The sequence below is a fragment of the Saimiri boliviensis genome, chromosome 14, assembly GCF_048565385.1.
Source record: "Saimiri boliviensis isolate mSaiBol1 chromosome 14, mSaiBol1.pri, whole genome shotgun sequence".
Taxonomy (NCBI): domain Eukaryota; kingdom Metazoa; phylum Chordata; class Mammalia; order Primates; family Cebidae; genus Saimiri; species Saimiri boliviensis.
In genome coordinates this window covers 28100981-28114816 of record NC_133462.1, presented here as the reverse complement: position 1 = coordinate 28114816, position 13836 = coordinate 28100981, and the positions used below count along the sequence as shown (strand labels likewise).

Genomic DNA, 13836 nt, shown 5'->3' with positions numbered 1-13836 from the left:
GGCGGTGACATACGTCACTTCCGCCCGGGGCCGGAAGTGCGGGATTCAGTGAGCATGGCGGCGTCGAAGGTGAAGCAGGACATGCCCCCTGTGGGGGGCTATGGGCCCATCGACTACAAACGGAACTTGCCGCGTCGAGGACTGTCAGGTTAGTATCACTCTGCGTCCGGGTCTCAGAGTCTGGGCATTCGGGGCTCAGGGGCGTGGTTCAGGGGACACAAGCGGGCTTCAGTTTCCCCGGCGGTGTGACCGGAGGCGGAGCCCGGAGATCCCCCATAGCTTCTATAATAACAGCAACTACTGCAGTTTGTTGAGCGCTTTCCCAGCTCTGCCTCCTTCTCGTAACAGCCCAGGAGATTGTTCCCTTCGATTATTTACATTTTACAGTAGGTTAAATTGAGGCATAGCCTGCGCCCGGGCCCTTGGCCACCCTTGGGTTTCTCAGATGGGGAAACTGAGGCCCAAAAGAGCCCGCGACTCCCCAAGGCAAAGCTAAGGCCACAACCTGGAACCTGGGGGTAATTTACAAGATGTTAGATGCGGTGGTTAGATGCAGGCAGCCCCTCGCCTGCAAGATGTCCCTGGAATCCCTATTCTTAAAGTTTTCAAATGTTTTAGGTAACATGTTAAATTTTGTTAACAGGCTGAACACAGAAAAATGAAAAAGAGAACTTAAAAGGTGCCCATACTCAGTCCCCAGAGTTAACAGACAAATACAAACCTTTAAACATAATTTAAGGATGACTACATACATTACCTTTTTTTTTTTTTTTTTTTTTTTTTTTTGAGACAGGGTATTGTTCTGTAGCTTAGGCTAGAGTGATGATCTCGGCAACCTCCGCCCCTTGGGCTCAAGCCGTCCTCCCACCTCAGCCTCCCGAGTAGCTGGGAGTACAAGCCTGCATCTGGCTTTTTGTATTTTCTGTAGTGATGGCGTCTCGCCATCTTGCCCAGGCTGGCTTGAACTCCTGGGCTGAAGTGATACACCTCCATCGGCTTCCCAAACAGATGGGACTACAGGCACAGCCACCGTGCTCTGCGGAATGCATGTGTCTTAACTCATCAAACTTTACATTTAAATTACATGTCGTCCACATTATGCTTCAATTAGAAAACAACAACAAAAAAATGAGCATGGTAATTTAAAAATGTGACAATTCGGACAGTGGAAAAGTCAGTTTGAGGTGAAAAATCCTCCTCAGCTCCTTCTTGGTTTTCTTTTATTTTTTATAGAGACAGGGGTTCAGCTGTGTTGACCGGGCTGGTCTCAAACTCTTGGGCTCAGGTGATCCTCCAGCCTCAGCCTCCCGAAGTGCTGGAATTACAGGCATGAGCCACCGCGGCCAGCTTCCCTTCTTGTTTTTCTTGTATCCCAGAACTGAGATTGGCAGACTTTTTCTATAAAGGGCCAGATGACAAGTATTTTGGGTTTGGCTGGCCAGAACGGTTCAGTTACTGAGACAACATTTACAAATGGAAAGTGTTCTTAGCCTGAGGGCTATACAAAAACAGGCTGCCTCTCAGCCAGATGGCTTATGCCTGTAATCCCCACACTTTGGGAGGCTGAGGCTGGAGGAAGGCCTGAGCCCGGGAGTTTGTGACCAGCCTGGACAATATAGTGAGACCCCCACCTCTACCAAAAATTTAAAAAAAAAAAAAAAGGCTTCAGGCTGGATCTGGCCCACGAGTCCTGTCCCAGAACACATTGGAGGAATATAACGCATTCTGAGTTTTCTCATTTTTCTTTTTTTTTTTCTGAGACAGAGTCTGACTGTCACACAGGCTGGAGTGCAGTGCCCCAATCTCGGCTCACTACAATCTTCACTTCCTGGGTTCAAGCTATTCTCTTATCTCAGCCTCCTGAGTAGCTGGGTCTACAGTTGCCTGCTACCATGCCTGGCTAATTTTTGTGTTTTTAGTAGAGATGGGGTTTCACCATATTGGTCAGGCTAGTCTCAAACTCCTGACCTCAGGTGATCCACCTGCCTCAGCCTCCCAAAGTGCTGGGATTACAGGTGGGAGCCATCGCACCCAGCCTTTTTTTTTTTTTTTTTTTTTGAGATCAACTCTTGCTCTGTTGCCCAGGCTGAAGAGCAGTGGCATGATCTCATCTCACTGCAACCTCCTCCTCCCAGGTTCAAGCGATTCTCCTGCCTTGGCCTCCCTAGTAGCTGGGATTACAGATTAAAGGTGCATGCCACTGCGCCTGGCTAATTTTTTTTTTTTTTTTTTGGTAATGTTTTTGGTTTTTTTTTTTTTGAGACGGAGTTTCGCTCTTGTTACCCAGGCTGGAGTGCAATGGCGTGATCTCAGCTCACCGCAACCTCTGCCCCCTGGGTTCAGGCAATTCTCCTGCCTCAGCCTCCTGAGTAGCTGGGATTACAGGCACGAGCCACCATGCCCAGCTAATTTTTGTATTTTTAGTAGAGACGGGGTTTCACCGTGATGACCAGGTTGCTCTCGATCTCTTGACCTCGTGATCCACCCACGTCGGCCTCCCAAAGTGCTGGGATTACAGGCTTGAGCCACCGCGCCCGGCTTTTTTTTTTTGTAATGTTAGTAGAGACTGGGTTTCACCTTGTTGGCCAGGCTGATCTCAAACTCCTGATCTCAGATGATTCCCCAGCCTCAGCCTACCAAAGTGCTGGGATTACAGGCGTGAGCCCCTGTGCCTGGCCGTGTGTCATTTTTCTCAGGTGTAATCTGGTCTACCCAGCTATGTCAGGTGTGCAGCACAGGGTCTCTCTCCAAATGTGCACCTGTGAGACCTGCAGCCAGACCAGGCCACAGAAGGACCCCAGCCCTGGGGGATCCCTGAGCTCCCCACTTCTAGCATCTCTTTTTTTTTTTTTTTTTTTTTTTTTTTTTTTTTTTTTTTTTTTTTTTTTTTTTTGGGGGGAGACTTGAGTCTTGCTCAGTCACTCAAGCTGGAGTGCAGTGGTGCGATCTTAGCTCATTGCAACTTCTGCCTCCCGGGTTCAAGCAATTCTCTCGTCTCTGCCTCCCAAGTTGCTGGAATAACAGGCGTGCCCCATCATGCCTGGCTAATTTTTGTATTTTTAGTAGAGACGGGATTTCACAATGTTGGCCAGGCTGGTCTCGAACTCCTGACCACAGGTGATCCACCGGTGTCGGCCTTCGAAAGTGTTGGGATTACAGGTGTGAGCCACCGCACCAGGCCGCAGCATCTCATTTTTGTATAAAAATACAGCATTGTGGTGCCCTAAATACCACTACCCGGGGTTGGGTCTCCTAATGTCGTGGACTTTTGTTACAGCACATACATACCCACCCCAGCCTTTCCTGGCAGAGGAGCGAGGAGGATTCCCCTCTGCTGGTGTGCTCTTTGTTTGTGGCCCTGCTTTCATTGTTGAGTGAGCATATGATGCCGGGCCCTGTCCCCAAGTGCTCACAGCTGAGCTGAAGAGATACAACATGTCATGCCAGGATTTCCAGTTGTTGGTGAGGCCTGGGGTAACCTGGACCCACTAAAGCCAGGATGTGCCAGGAGGACCCCTCTGGGAAGCAGCCTGCTCTGCAGCAGAAGACCAAGTGCACAGGCCCCTCTGTCCTCCTCCCCTGTGTCTCCCTTTTCATTTGTTTATCTTTTTTTGAGATGGAGTTTTGTTCTTCTTGCCCGAGCTGGGATGCAATGGCACGGTCTTGGCTCACCACAACTTCCGCCTCCTGGGTTCAAGCGATTCTCCTACGTCAGCCTCCTGAGTAGCTGGGACTACAGGCGTGCACCACCACGCCGGGCTAGTCCCCTGCCTCTCCTGAGCCATGGTCCTCAGCGGTCCTCCCCCATCGGACCTACCTTCTCTGCTCCTGTTAAAGGCTTGGTGGCCCCAAGCCTGGCACCCGCTCCCCTCTCTGCCTTGCCCAGCCATTCACTCATTGCCAGCGTCCTAGGACATGCTAGGCTGGCTCAGGCTTTTTTTTTTTTTTTTTTTTTTTTTTGAGACGGAGTTTCGCTCTTGTTACCCAGGCTGGAGTGCAATGGTGGGATCTCGGCTCACCGCAACCTCCGCCTCCTGGGTTCAGGCAATTCTTCTGCCTCAGCCTCCTGAGTAGCTGGGATTACAGGCAGGTGCCACCATGCCCAGCTAATTTTTTGTATTTTTAGTAGAGACGGGGTTTCACCATGTTGACCAGGATGGTCTCAATCTCTTGACCTCGTGATCCACCCACCTCGGCCTCCCAAAGTGCTGGGATTACAGGCGTGAGCTACCGCGCCCCACTCAGGCTGCTTTTAATCCACGCCCCTCTTGAAATGACTTCCACCCCCACCCCCGCTGTCTCCCACACCCAGTTCTCCTGTCCCCACTCCCTCCTGATCCTAGCAGGTAGCCCTTTCCTTTTCATCTTGTGTCTTTAATATCTTTATTGAGATTCTCAAACCATACCATACAATTCACCCATTTAAAATCTGTCCGATTTAGCGGCCGGTAGCCATGGGTCTTGCCTGTAATCTCAGCCCTTTGAGGCCAAAGTGCGTGGATCTCGTGAGGTCAGGAGCTTGAGAACAGCCTGGCCAACATGGCAAAACCCTGTCTCTGCTAAAATACAAAAGTTAGTCAGGCATGGTGGTGCATGCCTGTAATCCCAGCTACTTGGGAGGTTGAGGCAGGAGAATCGCTTGAACATGAGAGGCGGAGTGAGCCGAGATCGTGCCACTGCACTCCAGCCTGGTGACAGAGTGAGACTCTGTCTCAAAAATAATAATGAATTGTGTCCAATTTATTGATTTTTTTTTTTTTTTTAGTATATTCACAGAGTTGTGCGACCATTGCCATGATCAGAATTTAGACCACTTTCATCACCCCAAAAGAAACCCCATCCTCCCTAGTATCAGTCATCCCACCCCTGGCAAGCACTGACCTGCTTCCTGTCTCTCTGGATTTGCCTGTTCTGGGCATTTCATATCAGTGGAGTCATAGACTGTGTGACCTTTTTTTTTTTTTTTTTTTTTTAAAGACGGGGTTTCACCATGTTGATCAGGCTGGTCTTGAACTCCCAACCTTAGGTGATCCGCTCGCCTTGGCCTCCAAAGTGCTTGGATTACAGGCGTGAGCCACTGCGCCCGGCCTCTGTGTGGCCTTTTGTCTCTGGCTGATGAATATCCATTGTGTGGCTGCACTTCGTGTTGTGTTTTCATTCGCTGATGGGCACTTGAGTCATCCACCTACTTTTTAGCTGCTGTGAATACTGTCAGTGCTGCTGCCGCGAACATTCATGCCGCACAACTGTTTGTATGGATGTAGGTTTTCATTTCTCCCACGCGAAGTATCCCCTAAGAGACAAACCACTGGATCATGCGCTTACTTCATGTTTACCATTTTGAGGAACTGCCAAATTGTCTTCCAACTTGGCCGCACCCTTTTCTGTTCCCAGCCGCAGTGTGAGAGTTCTGTTTCCCCACATCTCCACGACCCTGATTATTTTCCGTGTTTTTGATCATAGCCATCCTAGCACATGTGAAGCGGTATTTCACTATGGTGGAATTTTTTTATTCCTTTTGGGTTTTTTCCTGCTCAGTCTTCTGGGCATTGATCGTTGATTTGCATTTCACTGCTGGCTGATGAGGTCGAACATCTTTGCGTGTGTTTTATTATTTTTATTTATTTATTTATTTATTTATTTTTCAAGAGATGAAGTCTCTCAATGTTGCCCAGGCTGGTGTCGAACTCCTGGGTTTAAACCATCCTCCCGCCTCGGCCTCCCAAAGTGCTGAGATTCTAGGAGTGAGCCACACCTTTTCATGTGTTCATTGGCCATTTGTATGCCTGTCTTGGAGAAAGGTCTGTTGGAATCCTTTATGTATTTTTAGTAGGTTTTTAAAAAAGTATTGAATTACTGGCCAGGCCCGGTGGCTCACGCCTGTAATCCCAGCACTTTGGGAGGCTGAAGCGGGTGAATCACAAAGTCAGGAGTTCAAGACCAGACTGGCTAACATGGTGAAACCCAGTCTCTACTAAAGCATACAAAAATTAGCTGGGTATGTTGGCTTGTGCCCGTAATCCCAGCTACTTGGGAGGGTGAGGTAGGAGAATTGCTTGAACCGGGACCCGGGAGGTGGAGGTTGCAGTGAGCCGAGATCAAGCCACTGCACTCCAGCCTGGGCTACAGAGCGAGACTCCATCTAAAAAAAAATAAAAGTATTGAATTATTGAGTTGTAAGAGCGTATATGTTGTCTTTTCAGCTAATTGATAGTTGATTTATAGCACAAAAGTTTTTAATTTCAATGAAGTCCAGGCCGGGCGCGGTGACTCCTGCCTGTAATACCAGCACTTTGGGAGGCCAAGGGAAGAAGACTACTTGAGGTCAGGAGTTGGAGACCAGCCTGACCAATATGACCAAACCCCGTCTCTACTAAAAATATAAAAATTAGCTGAGGCGGGTGGATCACGAAGTCAAGAGATCAAGATTATCCTGGCTAACACGGTGAAACCCCATCTCTACTGAAAATACGAAAAATTAGCTGGACATGGTGGCAGGTGCCTGTAGTCCCAGCTACTCGGGAGGCTGAGGCAGGAGAATCATTTGAACCCAGGAGGCAGAGGTTTCAGTGAGCCGAAATCATGCCACTGCACTCCAGCCTGGGCAACAAAGTGAAACTCTGTCTCAAAATATATATATATAGTAATAATTTTGGCCGGGCGAGGTGGCTAATGCCTGTAATCCCAGCAATCTGGGAGGCCGAGGCAGGCAGATCACTTGAGGTCAGGAGTTCAAGACTATCCTGGCCAACATGGAGAAACCCTGTCTCTACTAAAAATACAAAAAAAAAATTGTCGGGCATAGGGGCGCACACCTGTAATCCCAGCTACTCAGGCTGAGGCAGGAGAATCACTTGAACCTGGGAGGCAGAGGCTGCAGTGAGCCAAGATTGCACCACTGCTCTCCAGCCTGGGTGGCAGAGTGAGACTCCATTTCAAAATAATAGTAATTTCAGTGAAGTACAATTTATGTATTTTTCCTTTTGTCACTTGTGCTTCTGGTTATATAGCTAAGAAACCATTGCCTAGTCTGAGGTCACTGACTTTTACATTTTCTTTTCTTTTTTTTTTTTTTTTTTTTTTTTTTGAGACGGAGTTTTGCTCTTTTTGCCCAGGCTGGAGTGCAGGGGTTGCAATCTTGGCTCACCAGAACCTCCACCTCCTGGCTTCAAGCGATTATCCTGCCTCGGCCTCCCAAGTAGCTGGGATTACAGCATGTGCCGTCACGCCCAGCTAATTTTTGTGTTTTTTATAGAGACAGGGTTTCTCCATGTTGATCAGGGTGGTCTCGAACTCCTGACCTCAGGTGATCTGCCACTTCGGCCTCCCAAAGTGCTGGGATTACAGGTGTGAGCCACCACACCCAGCCTGCATTTTCTTCTAAGAGTATTACAGTTTTAACTCTTACACTTAGGTCTTTGATCATTTTGAGTTAATTTTTGTGGATGGGAAAAATAAAAACAAAATAATTTTGTGATTGGGATAAGGAAGAGTGCATCCTCATTCTTCAGCATGTGGCTGTCCGGTTATCCCATTTGTTGAAAAGACTGTTTTCTCCCCCACTGAATTGTCTTGGCACCTTTGTCCAAAATCATCTGACGATAAATATGAGGGTTTATTTCTGGACTCTCAGTTCTGTTCCAATGATGGACATCTCTGTCCTGTTCCAGTGCCCCCCTGTCTTGTACACACAGCTGTGGGATAAGTTTTGAAATAGTGAAGTGTGAGTCTTCCAACTTGTTCTTTTTCAAAATTGTTTTGGCTATTCTGGTCCCTTGCATTTCCATATGAATTTCCCAACCTGCTTGTCAGTTTCTGCAAAGAGGAAAAGAAATGGTTGGGATTCTGATAGGGATTGCATTTTGAATCTGTATCAGTTTGGAGAGCGTTGCCATTTGTACAGTGCTAGGTACTCCAGTCTTTGAACACAGGATGTGTTTTTATTTATTTAGGTCTTCTCTAAAGAATGGCCAAGGCTGGGCGCAGTGGCTCATGCTGGTAGTCCCAACACTTTGGGAGGCTGAGGTGGAAGGATCGCTTGAGTTCAGGAGTTCAAAACCAACCTGGGCAACATAGATTTTGTTTGTTTGTTTGAGACAGGGTCTCTCTCTGTCACCCAGGCTGGAGTGCGGTGGCATGATCTTGGCTCAGTGCAACCTCCACCTCCTGGGTCCAGGCAATTCTGTCTCAGGCTGCTGAGTAGCTGGGACTACAGGCGTGCGCCATCACGCCTGGCTTTGTTTGTGTTTTTAGTCAAGATGAGGTTTCAACATGTTAGCCAGGCTGGTCTCGAACTCCTGACCTCAGGCAGTCCACCCACCTCAGCCTCCCAAAGTGCTGGGATTACAGGCATGAGCCACCGCATGGTGCCCTTTTTTTTTTTTTTTTTTGACTCAGAGTTTTCTCTGTCACCTAGGCTGGGAGTACAACGTGGCGCCATCTCAGCTCCCTGCAGCCTTGACTTCTTGGGCTTAATTGATCCTCCTGCCTCAGCAATCCAAGTAGGCAGGACCACAGATATGTGTCACCACATCTAGCTAATTTAAAAATATATATTTTGGGCCGGGCGCGGTGGCTCAAGCCTGTAATCCCAGCACTTTGGGAGGCCGAGGCGGGTGGATCACGAGGTCAAGAGATTGAGACCATCCTGGTCAACATGGTGAAACCCCGTCTCTACTAAAAATACAAAAAAATTAGCTGGGCATGGTGGCGCATGCCTGTAATCCCAGCTACTCAGGAGGCTGAGGCAGGAGAATTGCCTGAACCCAGGAGGCGGAGGTTGCGGTGAGCCGAGATCACGCCATTGCACTCCAGCCTGGGTAACAAGAGCGAAACTCTGTCTCAAAAAAAAAAAAAAAAAAAAAAACTCTGTCTCAAAAAAAAAAAAAAATATATATATATATATATTTTGGGCCTGGCAAGGTGGCTCACACCTGTAATCCCAGCACTTTGGGAGGCTGAGGTGGGCAGATCATGATGTCAAGAGATCGAGACCATCCTGGCCAACACGGTTAAACTCTGTCTCTACTAAAAATAGAAATATTAGGCTGGGCGTGGTGTTTCATGCCTGAAAACTCAGCTACTTGGGAGGCTGAGATAGGAGAATTGCTTGAACCTGGGAGGCGGAGGTTGCAGTGAGCCAAGGTTTCGCCATTGCACTTCAGCCTGGGCAACAAGAGTGAAATTCTGTCTCAAAAAACAAAACAAAAATCCAAAAAATAGCTGGGCATGGTGGCATGCACCTGTGTCCCAGCTACTCGGGAGACTGAGGCAGGAGAATCGCTTGAACCCGAAGGCAGAGGTTGCAGTGAGCCGAAGTCATGCCACTGCATTCTAGCCTGGCGACAGAGCAAGACTCTATCTCAAAAAATATATGTATATATATTTTGGACTGGGCACAGTGTCTCAAGCCTGTAATCCCAGCACTTTGGGAGGCTGAGGCGGGTAGATCACCTGAGGTCAGGAGTTCAAGACCAGCCTGGCCAAGAGGGTGAAAATTAGCTGGGTGTGGTGACGGGCACCTGTAATCCTAGTTACTCGGGAGGCTGAGGCATGAGAATCACTTGAACCCAGGAGACAGAGGTTGCAGTGAGCCAAGGTCACTCACACCACTGAACTCCAGTCTGGGCGACAAGAGTGAAACTGCATCTCAAAAAGAAAAGGGCCGGGCGCGGTGGCTCAAGCCTGTAATCCCAGCACTTTGGGAGGCCAGGGCGGGTGGATCACGAGGTCAAGAGATCGAGACCATCCTGGTCAACATGGTGAAACCCCGTCTCTACTAAAAAAAAAAATACTAAAAATTAGCTGGGCATGGTGTCGGGTGCCTGTAATCCCAGCTACTCAGGAGGCTGAGGCAGGAGAATTGCCTGAACCCAGGAGGCGGAGGTTGCGGTGAGCCGAGATCGCGCCATTGCACTCCAGCCTGGGCAACAAAAGCGAAACTCCGTCTCAAAAAAAAAAATACATATATATATATATATATATATATATATATATATATATATATATATATTTCGTAAATGTCTCACCATGTTGCTCAGGCTAGTCAAGCGATCCTCTCACATTAGCCTCCTAAAATGCTGGGATTACAAGCATGAGCTGCTACGCCCAGCTGAAAAAAATTCGATCCCACCACTGCACTCCAGCCTGGACCACAGAGAGACCTGATCTCCAAAACAAAAATAATGGCCCTCACACCCTTTTGTGTGTGCCTCTCACCATGTGTTCCCCACCAGATTGGCAGCTCCTAAGACATAGACCCTGAGGCCTGGGGCCTTGGCCTCTCTGTGGTCAGCAAGGAGGAAGCGCCCTGCACAGGCTGCATGCGAATACAAGAGGCTCTGCATTGCTCTCAAAACTATTTCTTCTTTGCACTTTATCTTACAGAGGGGCCTGCATATCAGTGCGCAGCTGTGAGGGTGCAGGGTCTCCCCAACGGCCTGTTTTCTGCACCAGAAGGGTGAGGGCAGCCCAGGTCTATTCCCTGGGCTCTCTGTAGCCATTGAAAAGAACGAAATATAGCCAGCCTGGCCAACATAGCAAGACCCCATCTCTACAAAAATTAGTTAGCGGGACGTGGTGGCACACACCTGGGGTCCCAGTTCCTTGGGAGGCTGAAGTCAGAGGATCACTTGAGCCCAGGAGTTGGAGGCTGCAGTGAGCCGTGATCGCATCTGTGTACTTTAGCCTGGGTAAGAGAGTGAGACCTTGTCTCAAAAAAAAAAAAAAAAAAAAAAAGAGCAAGGCAGCCGATGAAACGTTCCATGTGCTGGGTGGGAGGCTGAGAGCTGGGAGCTGGCCCTGAGCACCCCAGGCCCCTCCAAAGAGGCTGTGCCTCTGAGCCCTGACCCAGCACACCCTCATTAGCTGTAGCATGGAAATGTCTTCCTCCCTGACTGGGGCTTCTAACAGGTTGAATAGCAAGGTCCAGACTTGGGCCAGTTTGTCATTTGTCTCCGGGTCTAGCAGAAGGGTTCCACAAGCTTCTAGCAGAGCTGAAGTCAGAACAGGGCAGGCGCAGAGCAGGGCTCGGTGCCCTGGAGGCCTGGAGATGGCCTCGCCCTTCACCTGCTGGCCATTTCCTGGGTGGAAATGGACCCTGGCCTGCCTGAGCTTTTCGTTCATCCTTGCAAGCAGGAAGCCTGCCCGGAGAAGAGACTGGGGCTGGAAGGATCTGGGGGCTGCAGGGTGAGCCCGGGAGCCAGACCCAGCTAGCCCAGGCCTCCCTGAAGACCCCAGTGGGCCCCAGCCGTCAGTCAGGATTAGAGCAAAGCCCTGCTGGTGCTCAGTAAATATTCATGATGGCCTCTGTCCTCCCTGGGGTGCAGGGCAGGGGACTTGACCCTGCAGAGCCGAGAAGTAGCATGGCCACCCCTAGAGCTCAGAGGGGTGGCTGGGCGGCTCCCACAGGGCACTGCCTGTCCCTGGCAGCTGTGTGCACCACCCACAGGGCAGCACACAGAATGGTGGCCCAGGTGGCCGGGAGCCCCCATGGAGCTGGGACCCAGCCATGGGCACTGTCAGAGCCGTCTTGGGGTCCAGCCTGCTGCCCAAGGTCCAAACAACCTTCTAGAAGACGGTGTAGCCAGGGTCCCCCAGCCACCACCATCTAGGCCCTCAGGCCTCCTGAGGTCACTGCCAGGCCTGTACCTTTCAGAAACCCTCGGCATGGGGGCAGAGGTGTCAGTCCAGGCAACCTCACTCCTGAGAAAACAGCCGCCCGTGTCCCCTGACTGCAGAGCGAGCAGGGGCAGCAAGGCCAGGAGCTACAAAGGTAGGTTTCCCCGGGGTGGGGCTGGCCCGCTGAGCAGTGCCTCTCCCCACAGGCTACAGCATGCTGGCCCTGGGCCTCGGGACCCTGCTCTACGGGTACTGGAAAATAATTAAGTGGAACCGCGAACGCAGGTAGGGCCCCAGGTGGGCGTTGTCTGAAAGTCCCCCGGACCAGTTGTTGGGGTACAGTAGCATTCCACTGCTGCCCGTGCTGGCGATGGGGGCACCGGCTCCTTGGACTTGGCTGTGCAATCCCAGGCCCCAGAAAGTGCAGGTCCATACCCAGCACTTGCATTTCTAGGCTGTCCTCGAGATGTCTCCACACCTGTAATCCCAGCACTTTGGGAGGCCAAGGTGGGAGCATTACTTGAGCTCGGGAGTGTAAGACCAGCCTGGGCAACAGAGCGAGACTCTGTCTCAAAAAAAAAAAAAAAAAAAAAAAAAGTTTTGTCTAGTGAGCAGGGCTGGGACCTACGAATTCAGGTTAGGACAGGATGTGAGTGGGAGCCTGCCTCGGGGCCTCTAAGCAGGATTTTGTCAGAGGTGACCAGGCTTAAACCATAGTGGCCACACAGGGTCAGAGGAACTAGGGCCAGGCACCCCCGTCTCCCTGTGTCACAGGCTGGGCACTGCTTCCCTCCCACCTCCTGCCAGGCAGGGCTGGGAGATGGGGGTCATTGCAGGGAACTTGGAAACTGCCAGAAAGCAGGGGGAAGAAAGGAAGGATGTGCGGCCCCGCCTGCCCCAGCCTCACACCCTGTGATTATTTTGTGATGAAGGGGACGTGGTTTTGTGAGGCCCAGAGCCCCGTGATGAAGTCACTCCCCCTCATCGAGATCATCAGGCAGTTATTTTTAGGATAAAGTTTTTAATTGAAAAGAAAGGATGAAGCCAACAGTCTTGTGGCAGTCACCCGTGCAGCTGCCCGCACCCGCCCTCCTTCAGGCTCCTGGTGGGCTCTGCCCATGGCCCTTGCCCTGCCCTCTGCCTCCTGCCCGCCCCTCCCCAACCCGCCTCTTCTCCCCCCTCCCCCCTCCCCGCCTCTTCCCCCAGCAGCACCCTGGCCGGCTGAGGTCCACGCTGCCGGTGCTCCCACCACCCAGCCTAGTCTGAGCTGAGTGTGGGTTTTGGGCTTTCACAGGCGCCTGCAGATCGAGAACTTTGAGGCCCGCATCGCACTGATGCCGCTGTTGCAGGCTGAAACGGACCGGAGGTAGCGCCCCTGGGACCAAGGTCGGGAGGTCACTGGCCTGAGGGCCCCAGGCTGCAGGGCCTGACCTGCATCCCTGAAGGTGGCCAGAATGCACATGGAGGCCATCACCATGTGCATCAGCTGTGTCCCCAGAGAGGCATGGAGACTTAATGGAGACCCAAGGGGCAGTGAACCAGAAGGCAGGGTCAGAGGGAGGCTTGAAGGGGTGCTGCCAGGGGCCCTAGGCAAGGGCCCCCCAGGGCACTGAGCCCCACCCCCACCACTGGCCCCATCCCTGCAGGGTCCTGCACATGCTTCGGGAGAATCTGGAGGAGGAGGCCATCATCATGAAGGATGTGCCTGGCTGGAAGGTGGGTCCCTGGATGGGAGGGCAGGGGTGCCCACCACTGCAGAGACAGAGTCCCCCCCCCCCCCCCGGGTGGGGAACCTCTCACAGCCTTCTATAGAAGGCCCGGGACCAAGGGGGTGGTGGGTGGTGGGTGCTAGGTCCCAGTAGGGGAAGGCTGGAGTGCCTGGCCATGCATAGTGGCCACTGGTCCTGGGGGATGGGTCCCAGCAGGCCATATGTGGCTGGCAGTGCCCCTACCTATACCCCACTGTCCCCACAGGTCGGGGAGTCTGTGTTCAACACAACTCGCTGGGTGCCCCCCTTGATCGGGGAGATGTACGGACTGCGCCCCATAGAGGAGGCTCTCCATGCCAGCCACGGCTTCATGATGTACACATAGGCTCTGTGCCCTCTGTACACCTGGACCCCTTCCCCTTCCCACTGAGACAGAATAAATGCTCTGCAGACCTGGCCTGCCTGTTTTCCTGGGGACTGGGGGAGAGATGGGGGAGACAACCCAGCC

At 51.4% G+C, this 13836-nt stretch overlaps 1 protein-coding gene across 1 annotated transcript; it reads left to right on the top strand.

Moving 5' to 3' along the window:
* Window positions 1-14: 14 nt before the first annotated feature.
* On the top strand, window positions 15-13785 carry NDUFA13 (NADH:ubiquinone oxidoreductase subunit A13). The gene is made up of 5 exons (XM_003942314.4): window positions 15-148; window positions 11826-11904; window positions 12914-12985; window positions 13266-13335; window positions 13594-13785. The coding sequence occupies exons 1-5, from the start codon at window positions 55-57 to the stop codon at window positions 13711-13713; spliced, it is 435 nt and encodes a 144-aa protein (XP_003942363.1). The 5' UTR covers window positions 15-54; the 3' UTR covers window positions 13714-13785.
* Window positions 13786-13836: the final 51 nt, after the last annotated feature.